This window comes from Barbus barbus (assembly GCF_936440315.1).
Source record: "Barbus barbus genome assembly, chromosome: 36".
Classification (NCBI taxonomy): Eukaryota; Metazoa; Chordata; class Actinopteri; order Cypriniformes; family Cyprinidae; genus Barbus; species Barbus barbus.
In genome coordinates, this window is record NC_136714.1 from 16,345,285 (window position 1) to 16,358,109 (window position 12,825).

Below are 12,825 nucleotides of genomic sequence, written 5' to 3' on the forward strand. Positions count from 1 at the left end.
TTATTACATATAATCAAATATAGCCTGGATGAAAGTATATGATGATCTATATAAGTGATCTATAGAATAGGCCTATAACTTGATGATCGGCCAGCTACTTTTGTCTGCATGGACTGCGCTTCAGGTGAGACTACACACCCCCATAACGGAGAGGCGGAGTGGTACGGTCCAGAAGCAGCCTTGTCCCTATGGAGTTGTTGCTGAGGAGCTTTCAGAGTTTCGGGGAACGAGAGAAGCGAGAGCATGGGCGGCGATATGGCGCTGACAATGACTGCCCATTATCTCAGGAATAACCCGATCCACCCGGGACTGAATGTTAGAGTCCTGCTCATGCTATCACTTATGTCAGGTAGGCTTGATCATGCCTTATTTGCGGTGTCGTGCGCGCGCAAGCCCTTGGCAAACTTTGGGGGAATCCAACTGTCTGTGGAAAGTATTGAGCGCGTGAACATGACGCCGTCCAGGCTCGCGGACAGTCCTTCAAAACGTTACCGTGCAACGTCGTTTGTGCCACAAAAAGTTTCTAAAACTTAGGTTTAGCCGATTACATTTTGAATACCTTAAATTATTACCTCTGGAACCCAAATCTAGCCATCTTAATTGTTTAAGTCCGCTATTTTCCATCAAACTAAGCTGATTGTGTGAATGCAGGAATCTCGCACGAGGACTGAGGTTCAGCTGCCATGGAAACATCCTAGCAGAAACTGAAAAACAAATAGCAGCTAGTCGTTTTAATATATGTATAAATATTGATTTCTTACCTCACGTCTTTAAAGAATAGTCAGATACTCGAAGTAACCCCTTGACATTTATGTTGTCGGTGGAATGCTAGTCATTGTTTGCCAGCTCGTAATCCACGCCAAATGTGGCGCTCTTTGTTTGTTTGTTTGTTTTTTTTAAGCGTGGTCGTAGCAGAACAATAGAGCTCGTTTTATTTGCTTCGTTTGTTGACAAAGTTAATCTGAAAATGGATTTAACTAGAAGTTTGTGAGCCAGATTAGCAATTCACAGTGTCTGGTAACTTCATCGCAAGTATTTTATATTATAAGTGACCCAAGTTTGACATTTGCATTGTTAGGCGCTTATTTGGTTTTGCATTTTGCTTGCTAACGCATCTCTGCAAAAATAAATAAATTCAATGTAAGCTTGCTACCTGGTTTCTAGCTGGTCTAAGGCGGTTTTCAGCTGGTCATACCTGCAACCTTGCAGTTAATTTTAAACAATATTTCCCTACAGGCATGATTCTCGTTGACAGTCAAACTCATTCTGTCCCTGACTGTCTGGGTGTCTGCGAGCACACCTGTCACGACCGCAGTTACCTTCTTTTAGCAACGGGCTTCAGCTGTGTATCATTTTGCAGCTGTAGGGGACACATGCAGGCAGAGGTCAGACCGCACTCCGGCTCGTGCACAGTGGGGCGGTATCCATAGTGACCGGTTTGTCTGCGCGAGACGGCGTCCTCGCGCCCCATCGATCACTCCCTCCCCGCAAATTCCGTCGTTCGCCAGTATTTGTCGGGCCTTTGGGCATGAAAGCAATTGCCGTTTTTGTCTGTGACATCGCTAAATGTTACAGTAAACGTTTGGAGCGAGATGGAATGTTTTAAAGCTTTACTTTGTTACTTTCATTGGCATTTTTATTGGTCTAGGAGCAAAGGTTGTGACTTGGCTTATTCTTAGCATTTTATGGTTTATAAACATCCTGTTCTTTTTAAAGGGATACTTCACCCAAAAATGAAAATGCCGTCATTAATTACTCACCCTCATGTCATCCCAAGCCCGTAAGACCTTTGTTCGTCTTCAGAACACAAATGAAGATATTTCTGATGAAATCTGAGAGCTATGTGATCCTCCATAGACAGCTACACAACTGACACATTCAAGGCCCAGAAAGGTAGTAAGGACATCTTTAAAATAGTCCATGTGACATCAGAGGTTCAACCGTAATTTTACAAAGATACGAAAATAGTTTTTGTGCATGAAGAAAACAAAAATAGTGACTTTTTCAACAATTTATTCTCTCCCGGGACAGTCTTCCACCATTGAGAGTACCACGACCTTATATACGAGCAGAGGAATGCAATACGCATATGTTGTGGTCAGTGTTGGGCAAGTTACTTCCAAACTGTAATACGTTACAGAATACTTGTTACTGTTATTTAAAAGTAATTCCTTATCTTACAATCTTACTGTCTCAGAATTGTAATGCGTTACATGACTCCTGAGTTACTTTCACCAAAATATCTACAGAAGTAGAACTTAACATTCTAAAATTACTAAATGTACTAGAGCCCTGCCCTAATGGCAAAGTGTTTATTTCGTTACGGCTTTTTAAGTTTATTTAGAAAAAACCTTTGGAGCATTTTTTTTTTCATTAAATAGGGTTTTTCTTTCTTAAAGTAACGACCAAGCGGCCAGCGGCAGACCGGCAGGCTGATCATAGCTTATGTTTGATCAATTTAGCCTTCTCAAATCATCATGACTTGCCTAAAATAAAATCAATAGATATACTAAAACAGTTCAAGCATATAACAATGTTTAAACGTTAAACCTAGATAAATGTGCGCTGCATCCAGTTTGTGCGGAGAGTGGAAACTAAAGCGCAGGACATGGAGGCACCAGCGCAATCAATTGCAATTTTTTTTAAATGGAAACAACTTACGCCATACTTTTTGCTCATAAAGGTAAGAGTAATACATCATTTGTAACTGTAAGGGTCTACTTTTATTTGTGCACTCACAATGTCAATAAAACGTTGTGCTTTTACCTTGAACAGGAGCGCTTCACAAATGAACCAAAAGACAGCGAATATATGCCTCACCGTCATGATAAATATATCTATAGAAAGCTTTAAATTACTACTTAACAAAATAAATAAAAATGAAAACAAAAACTATTTAATATAATCGTTATCCGTGAAGATGCACTTCTTTCTAAAGGCGCGTCTAACGAGGGGATGGCGAATCCTTACTATTTCCCCCGGGCACATTCATGGTAATAACTTTTGCTGGGGCTGCAAGCTTTATTACGTGTATTTGAATGCAGAACTCTTCAGCTGTGCTGACGGCTCGCTGCTGCTGCAGGACACGCTCTTGACAGTCGCAGCAGCACGGATTCATGTTATTTCCACTAGCGTGGCAATTTTTTCATCAATAATTGATGGATGTCTAAAATATAAAGATAAGGAGAAGCCTAAAACAGGCCCGAGGAATCCAGTCATAAAAACGGAATTTACAGTTTAACGCGGAATGTCACGGAATTTGTCAAAGTTTGGATGAATTAATCAAAAGTAGGTCATTACACTTAAATCAAATCGCGATATGGACTAGTATCTGTAAATATTAAGCTGCAAAAGTCGATTTAAATATGAATCCTGCATGTTCTGTGCGTCTCTGTGTGAATGTGCTGCACGTGCGGTTGTGTTTACTAATGTGTCACACAGAACTTTAAAAGTATTCACGGCAACCCGTCAAAATAAAAGTTCGGTTTAACTTAGCCTATTAAAGACCGTGTGCCAGAAATAGGCTATATTACTATTATTTAGTAGAATGTACATAATGCTACTACTTACTACTACTGTTAATTTTTTTTAAAGAAATAATCACAAAATATTTTTATTTTAATAGTAAATCCCCTTCATTTGCCAAAAATGTAAATGTTTAATTTTCATTAATTCAAATATAAATTAATTAAAATTGTTTTATGCCTTCATCTGATATCCAGTAAAATTTAAATACACAACACAGAATTTCTGAGGGGGAAAACACATTTCATAAGGCTACTGTAAGAATAAATAAAAAATGTTTGTATGCATTCAAATAATAGACATGCTAAAACTCAGAATTTGGAAATATACCGCATGTTCTCGACTTGTTACATTTATCTTTAAATTAAAAAAATTACCCCCTTAATATTGTGGCAGTTTTTTTCTCCATGGTATCGAATATCGATATTTTTCAAGGTATCGTATCGAAGTTAGAAATTCCAGTATCGTGACAACACTAGTACCGAGTAAAATATTACTGAAAATTCATTAGTAATGCCTTACACTACTGCGTTACAACAAAAAGTAATCCGTTACTATAATGCATTACTTTTGTAACGCGTTACTCCCAACACTGGTTGTGGTACTCTCGATAATGGCAGCGGATGGGACAAGGAGAAGATTTGTTGAATAAAGTCTTTGTTTTCTTTGAGTACAAAAAGTATACTCGCAGCATTGTAAAATTATGATTGAACCACTGATGTCACATGGACTATTTTATAGATGTCCTTGCTATGTTTCTGTATCTGGGATCATTTCAGTTGCATTTCTGTCTATGCATGGTCAAAAAATCTCTCAAAAAATATATAATTTGACTTCCAAAGATGAACGAAGGTCTTACGGGTTTGGAACGACATGAGGGGTAGTAATTAATGCCAGAATTTTCATTCTTTGGTGAACTAACCCTTTAAGGAGACAAATGTCAGGCCAGACTCCCGGCTGACGCTAAGACCTTGTGTCCAGTGGGGTCGGCCACTGCGTCTCCTGTCCTTAGGTTTGTCCAGACATGGTTGTTCGCTGCACTGCAGTGAGTGATGGTGGCAGGGGAATGAGGAGAGAGAGGAGGAAAGAATAACAGTTAAAATACCACACAGGAACTGGGGATTAGCCCTGGCATTCCACTCGGTGTATCCCACCCTCCCTCCTTCCCTTGCTCCCAGTCTTTCTCTACCTCTCTCTCTCAAACTGCTCTTCGCTCCATCTCATTCATGTCGTCTTAATTGCTTTTCTCTCTGTCTCTGTCACCATGTTCCATTTTTATCCCTGAATCAAATTGGTTGGTTAATAACTTGGACTTTATATTTTCTCCCAGGCCTTTTTCTTTGTTAAAGGCAGATTTTCTCAGCGCATTGTTATTTCAGTCGAGTGATATCAGTATCTAAATTTTTTTGTATAGATATCACGGTACTTTCTATGAATAGGGTACACTTAGGTGTTCTGTTACTGAGCTTGAGGTACAAATTTCATGTTTTTGTTGAAGACTATTGAGTTTCCTAAAGTATTATCTAACATAAGATCAACAAGTATGAATGAGAAGTAGTTTTAAATCTATCAAATGTCAGTAGTGACTGTTTGTGACCTTTCTGTACTTATTTAACAATTAAATTAGTGCAGCAGTGTCATCATTTTGATATGTTAAATTGCAATTTAATTCATTTAAGTAAAACTATTTTAAACTAATATTTGCATCCTTTTGAGACCACCTGAGAAGTCTGGAGAATTCCAGCATACATCACTAGAGAGACGTAAGTAGTTTCCAAAAAAAGAAAAAAAAATATCCTATTCTTCCTGAGCACTTGATTTGAGTGATGGTTCGTTTTATCACATGCTACAAACTACACTTTAACCAATAATATAAATTCATGTTGACGACGTTGGGGGAAAAAAAGGATTTTCTGTTACCCGATTGTGTCAGCCAAAACCCCTATTGGTGATAGGGAACTGGTGTCCGATCCTGTGCCTAATCTGGAACCACTCCGCACTTTCTGGTCTGGAAAAATCAGTATCTCCAGGGGACTTAAATTCATGCCAGTCCCAAACCAGGAACCACTAATATCAGAGGCTAATAATATTCGCACTGAGTAAATTTATTTATATAACTTTTTTTTTTTTCGAATTCTTCTTTGACTGTCGTCTTGACTGTTCTCTGTGATCGATAAAAGCACTAAAAGGTGATGTGGGAATTGAAGCATTAGTGGTGTTAAATGCAATCCTTTCAACACTCTCAATCTCTATGTATTTCTCCAGAGCTTAAATCACTGCTACCCGGCCCCCTGAGTGCTCTCTCTTATCAAGACCGAATGGACGGGGCCGGCAGTGCGTCTGCGAGTAAGCTCCATCTGTAACAGGATTTTGTTGATGATGTTGTAATGCTTGTGACATGGAATCTGTGAGGTAAAACAAAGTGTTCTGTCCACAGGACCATTAAGGCATCAATACATTGTACACATTAAGATGTCTTGGCCAGCTTCCTTATTCATTGTTTATTCATGAATAACCTATGAAAAACATGCATGTTTTGTGGTTGTATGAGTAGAGGTTTCTCCACTTTGGCACTACAGGTCACGCTGCTTTGGAGTGAGGTTGAATAATGAATGACCTCTTTATATAGACCCTTTCATCTGTGCTTGTGAGAGCCCGTCGGTGCAGGGGCTCATGGAGAGTGCGCTCACCTTCTGTACCGGTTGTGATTCTGATGTCGCCCTTTACACTCTCCCAGAGCTATACATGTACACTACTGTTAGAAAGTTTTTTTTTTTTTTTAAATAAGAAATTAGTACTTTTATCCAGCAAGGATGCATTAAATTGATGAAGAGTGACAGTAAAGTATGTTGTAAATATTATTCTTTTGAGCTATGTTTATCAAAGAATCCTGGGGGGAGGGGAATAAATACGAGATGGGTATCATGGTTTCCACAAAAAAAAATTAAACCGCACACTATCATTTCAACATCGATAAAAAGATGTTTCTTAATCACCAAATCAGCATATTAGAAAGATTTCTAAAGGATCATGCAACACTGAAGACTGGAGTAATAACTGATGAAAATTTGGCTTTGCCATTTAAGATGTGCATATTAAAATAGAAACTAGATATTTTAAATTGTAATAACATTTTATAATATTACTGTTTTACTGTATTTTGATCAAATTATGGCAGCCTTGTTAAGCGGACTTATTTCACAAACAATAAATAAATCTTGCTGACTGCAAACTTTTGAATGGTACTGTAGTTTAGATTTGTGACCAGTTTGGTTCCAGCTTGTCTGTAGAAAAGAAACATTAATATTTAATTCAATAAATGCTAAAAAAAAAAGATTGCATTAAATATTCAGTTCAGATGAGACAACTTAAAGGGACAGTTCACCCAAAAATGAAAATTCTGTCATTAATTACTCACCATCATGTCATTCCAAACCTGTAAGACCTTCGTTCATCTTCAGAATATGAATTAAGAAATGTTTGATGAAATCCGAGAGCTTTCTAAACCCCTCATAGACCGCAACGCAACTACCACGTTCAAGGTCCAGAAAGGTAGTAAGGACATTAAAATAGTCCATGTGACACCAGTGATTCAACCGTAATTTTATGAAGCTACGAGAATACTTTTTTGACATGAAGGTGAGTATTTAATGACACAATTTTCATTTTTGAAAACATTTCAACTTCGACAGCCATAAAAAGTATGGTGTGTGCGACAGAGGAAAATCTGTTTCTGAAGTTTGAATGTTATTTTTTCTTGGTCTATAACAAGTACTCGACTAGCTAGCCTAATGCATATTGCACCTCTCCACGAAACGTTTTCTTCTTTTGTACCCTGCAGGATCAAGATGAGCTGTCTTAGCATCATCAAAGGCTGAAAACAGAGCGCTGCCAGCTATTTTTTCCCCCAGACTGAGGTGCTCTGTGCAAAAGAACAAAAATAAACAGGTTTTTCTGAAATTAAGGATCACGGGGAGATTTAATAGCCGACATATATCGATTTAAAATTTTGTGACGTTTAAAGAGGGGGTCGATGAGATGTCAGTGCTGTAGAGAATTGGGATTCATTCATCTGTCCCTCTGTTGCAAAAGAGGATTAAGCCCAAGCAATAATGGAGAGGCCAGCTTAGGATGCTGTCTCTGTGCGTGTGTGTTGCGATGGTGCTGTTGTTAACATAAGAGAGAAACAAACAGACAGTCAGTGATCTCTGAGCGCTGCATTAATCTGAGATGACCGGCTCAGCTTTTTGCCGGAGCATGAAAGGCAGCCATGTTTCAGTGACCTCCTCATCAAGCAGCTGTCTCTCTGTGGGTGGGGAGATGAGCCATGTGTCTTCTATGAGCCTGTGGTCTTTGGTTAACAGTGACATTTTCACCCTGTGTGTAGTTTCTAACTTCTTTCTATGGCATGATTAGACTTTCTGCAGCTGTCAGTGGAGGACGGTGGTCAAAGATTTCTTTGTAATCTTTGCTCTGCTGCTGCTTATGACTTGGGAGTGTGTTATTATGATAAAGAATTAGCATTTTCTGCACTGATTTTGGGAATATTCTACTATGCATTTAAACATGATGAATTATTTTTTTTCTCACCAGGCTCATTGGAAAAGCTTGTTTGTGGCGACATTTCTGATGTCATTTTGTTTCTTGTACATTTGTGACACTTTCACACTTTCAAAGTGAAATGTCCAGTGAGTGGCACTAAATATGCGTTCAGTTTTATCAAACATGGATGAATGTAAATCTGGCAACATTTTATAATGTTGGTTTCTGTATAAATGCAGAGAAATGAAATGCCTGGTGAGTGTAATGCTCAGTCGTGTTTGAAAATAGCATACCACCTACACTAAACCCTACCTATAGCCTAACCAAAAGCAATATAATTTTAGCTTTTCTACAAGGCTTTGAACTCTTATTGAGTATTGTGACTTGTTTACGGGAACCATACCTGACAATACAATGCAATCTGTACCAGGTGAGCTACAGAGCAAGTTTACTACATCAGAAAAGCCATACATATGAAACTGGTCGTGTGATGCAATGTTGCATGTTTACAAACCATGGTAAAAGTGTTTTGAGGTCAATACGTAGCATTGCGCAAGAGACTACTTGTAGATATTATCTCCCATAGCGTTATAACATTGTCATTTACAAAACTCTTTACATAAACGGATGTAAAACAGTCATTGATTGTAAACATCTAAAGTCAACCTAGTAATGGTTTGCTTTTAGTTGCCTCTCTACATGAAACTTGCCTAGGAGTACCTGTTTAAACATCGCAAAACACCTGTAAGTCATTTTGTTGCATGATGTTATGACATAGAGTAAGGAAAGCGTGTAGATTTAATGCGAAGTGTAATCCATCCTGACTTGTTTCTTTTTTTTAAATGCTGTTTTGTTGCCATGGTGTCTTTTTTGCTCGCAGTTCCCCACCTTTCCTCTCTTCTCAAGGCTGTTTGATTCTGTATCTTTAATCTCATATTCTATAGTGTTCTCAGAATGATGAATTCTGGCCCAGTTTATGCGTATTTGCTGCATTGTGTGGAGGTTTCAGATATTTTTCAGATCGTCCCGGGATACATGGAAATCCCTAGGGTCCCTCAGAGTGCCCACAGCGCTCCTTACAAAAGTGTGTGTTTGGTGTTGTCACTTCAACCCTTTCTTTGTGTGTGCCCGCAGCCCTGGTAGGTTTTAATGAGAGGCCTATTAAGTTTATGTATGTGTTTGATAATTTACTCAGTTTAGACTTCCACTTAGTAATGGTGCGTGTTATCATATGGCCACTGGTTTTCTGTATAACACCCGCATTGTCTGTGGGACAACCTTGATGTTATTGCTAAAATATCCTGAAGGCATTGATAAGTGACCCTGGAAATAAGATTGATTCTTAATGCTAATCCAGTAAGGGATTCACAAAAATGCATGTTCAATGACATGTGAAGAGGGCGCCGGTGAGATCGGCTGCCGTCACGACTGCTCCGACCAAACTTTGTCTTTTTTTGTTATTTTTTCGTATTGTTAACTATAAACACCGGTTTCTTTTTGTAAGATGGCCATTCTTACATACGACAGGGCCACTCTTATTTCTATTGGTGCACAATGCACTAACCTTTCGCCGATTGTGAACCCGGACCCATCCTGGCCAAGCGAGATCCTGAGGAGGAACAAAGGACGCGACCCGTACCGGCGTCCTCGAGGGAAACGAGCCGGCGTCAGGACAGGCTGAGGGCTCGCGCACACCGCGCTCCCTTACCAAGTGTCCTGCTTGCCAATGTCCAGTCGCTGGATAACAAACTCGATGACCTCAGGGCTAGAGTCAGGTTCCAGAGGGACATTCGGGACTGCAACCTTCTCTGCTTCACCGAGACATGGCTGAACCCAGCGGTACCAGACCACGCCATCCAGCCGGCCGAGTTCTTCTCGGTTTACCGCATGGACAGAACGCTGGACTCGGGGAAGACTAGGGGAGGTGGAGTATGTCTGATGGTGAACAAACACTGGTGCGACAGCGCAAGCATTGTTCCCCTCTCACGCTCCTGCACACCGAATCTTGAACTTCTGACCATCAAATGTCGCCCTTTTTATCTCCCTCGGGAATTTAGCTCGGTCATCGTCAGTGCCGTTTATATTCCACCTCAAGCGGACACGGACACTGCGATATGGGATTTACATGAAACACTACACCTTCACCAGACACAGCACCGGGACGCCGCATTCATTGTTTTGGGAGATTTCAACAGTGCCAACCTCAAGCGTGCACTGCCGAACTTCCATCAGCACATCAGCTGCCCCACCAGGGGCGAAAGGACATTAGATCACTGTTACACCCCATATAAGAACGGCTACAAGGCACAGTCACAACCACCGTTTGGGAAATCGGACCACGCCGCCATCTTCCTCATGCCTGTTTACAAACAGAGGCTGAAACAGGAAGCCCCGGTGCAGAGGGAGGTCCAACGCTGGACGGACCAATCGGTGGCCGCTCTGCAGGACGCGCTAGATGACGCAGACTGGGACATGTTCCGGCGCAGCTCTGATGACGTCAGCTTGTTTACGGAAGCGGTTGTGGGATTTATAGAGAAACTAATGGATGATACGGTGCAGAAAACCATCATCAGGACGTTTCCCAACCAGAAGCCGTGGGTGGATAAAACCATCCGCGACGCCCTGAGATCCCGCTCCGCTGCCTACAACACAGGGCTCATCACCGGGAACATGGATGATTACAAGGCTGCATCTTACAGCGTGCGCAGATCGGTGAAGGCGGCGAAGCAGCGCTACGGGAGGAAACTAGAGTCGCAATTCCAACATGGCGACTCTAGGAGCCTGTGGCAGGGACTTAGAACCATCACGGACTATAAAACACCACCCTCCAGATCGGGGAATGCGGACGCTTCTCTGGCTGACGAGCTGAACACTTTTTATGCTCGCTTCGAGGCTGCAGCTAATCACGCTAACGGCGCTAGCAGTGCTAACTGCATGCACGCTGAGGAAGCCGGTGAGGACAACGTATTCACCATCACGGAGCATGACGTGAGGAGGGCATTCAAGAGAGTGAACATCAGGAAGGCAGCAGGACCAGATGGCATCACAGGTCGGGTTCTGAAGGCCTGCGCTGACCAGCTAGCACCGGTGTTCACCGAGATCTTCAACCTCTCCCTGGAACAGTCCATAGTCCCCTCATGCTTTAAGCAGTCCACCATTGTTCCTGTCCCCAAGAAACCGCAGCCCACCTGCCTAAACGACTATCGCCCTGTAGCCCTCACATCAGTGGTGATGAAGTGCTTTGAGAGACTGGTCAGAGACTTCATCATTGCATCACTACCAGACACACTGGATCCACTACAGTTTGCATACAGACATAACCGCTCCACGGAGGATGCCATCTCACACCTCCTCCACACCACAACAAGTCACCTGGACTGCAGAAAAGGGAATTATGTAAAAATGCTGTTTGTGGACTACAGTTCAGCGTTTAACACCATAATTCCCTCCACACTCACCTCCAAGTTGGAGGTCCTTGGTCTCAGCACATCCTTGTGCCAATGGATCTCCAGCTTCCTGAAGGACAGACAGCAAGCCGTACGGATGGGTAAACACACCTCATCCTCCATCACCCTAAGCACTGGAGCCCCTCAAGGTTGTGTTCTGAGCCCCCTGCTGTACTCACTGTACACTTATGACTGTGTGGCCACTTCCAACTCCACCACCATCATTAAGTTTGCTGATGACACTGTTGTGTTGGGCCTGATCTCAGACAACGACGAGACGGCCTACATACAGGAGATTAAGAACCTGGAGAGTTGGTGCCAGGTGAATAGTCTACACCTGAACATCAGCAAAACTAAGGAGCTGATAGTGGACTTCTGTACGAAGCAGGAGCGGTCATACCAGCCGATCACGATCAGTGGGACTCCAGTGGAGAGAGTGGACAGCTTCAGATACCTGGGTGTTCACATCACGCAGGACTTGACTTGGTCCTGTCATACCAGCACCCTGGTGAAGAAGGCCAGGCAGCGTCTGTACCATCTGAGACGCTTAAGGGACTTTAGACTTCCCTCTCGGGTGCTTAAGACTTTTTACACCTGCACCATCGAGAGCGTCCTGACGGGCAGCATCACTTCCTGGTTCGGGAACTGCACTATGCAGGACAGACGAGCCCTCCAGAGGGTGGTGCGTTCAGCGGAACGTACCATTCACACCGAGCTCCCTAACCTGCAGGACATCTACAGCAAGCGGTGCCTGACCAGGGCCAGGAAGATAGTGAAGGACCTCAGCCATCCCAACAATGGACTCTTTTCTCTGCTGCGTTCAGGGAGACGCTTCCGCTCCATGAAGGCGAACACAGAGAGAATGAGGAGGAGCTTCTTCCCGCAGGCCATTCGGAGTCTAAACCACTCTCCACTCTAATCACATCACCCCACACTTCCACTCTGCACATTTTTCAAGTACAATCTGCACTAATTTGTAGAAGGTTACGAAAGGATAAATGAGTGGGACTTACATACCATTTGTCTTTGTCTTTAGTATCCTTTTACTCACTTATACACTTTACTGCACTGCACAGCACACGGACACTTTATCACTGACATACACTTTACTTTTTATAGAATCTATATAGAATCATATTCTATTTTTTATTCTCATATCTATTTGTTATTTTATTTTATTGCTAGTTTATTCTGTATATATGTTTACTGTACTTTTTCTATTTGTATTTTTGTAAACTTGGTTTTTCTTAATTTTGTTGGACAATTTGATGGACAGTCGTACAATACATTTCACTACATGTCGTACTACGTA

General features: G+C 41.8%; 1 protein-coding gene across 3 annotated transcripts in view; it reads left to right on the plus strand.

Moving 5' to 3' along the window:
* Nucleotides 1–213: 213 nt before the first annotated feature.
* LOC306855849 (nectin-3-like protein) overlaps nt 214–12,825 on the plus strand; it is a 63,614-nt gene continuing 51,002 nt past the window's right edge. For 2 of the 3 annotated variants that reach the window (XM_079394769.1, XM_079394767.1), the window contains exon 1: nt 220–349. In XM_079394769.1, the coding sequence (XP_079250895.1) occupies nt 244–349 (106 nt within the window). In that variant the 5' untranslated portion in view covers nt 220–243. Of the gene's footprint in view, nt 350–12,825 lie in introns of all 3 variants that reach the window. The other variant, XM_079394768.1, reaches the window with a different exon arrangement.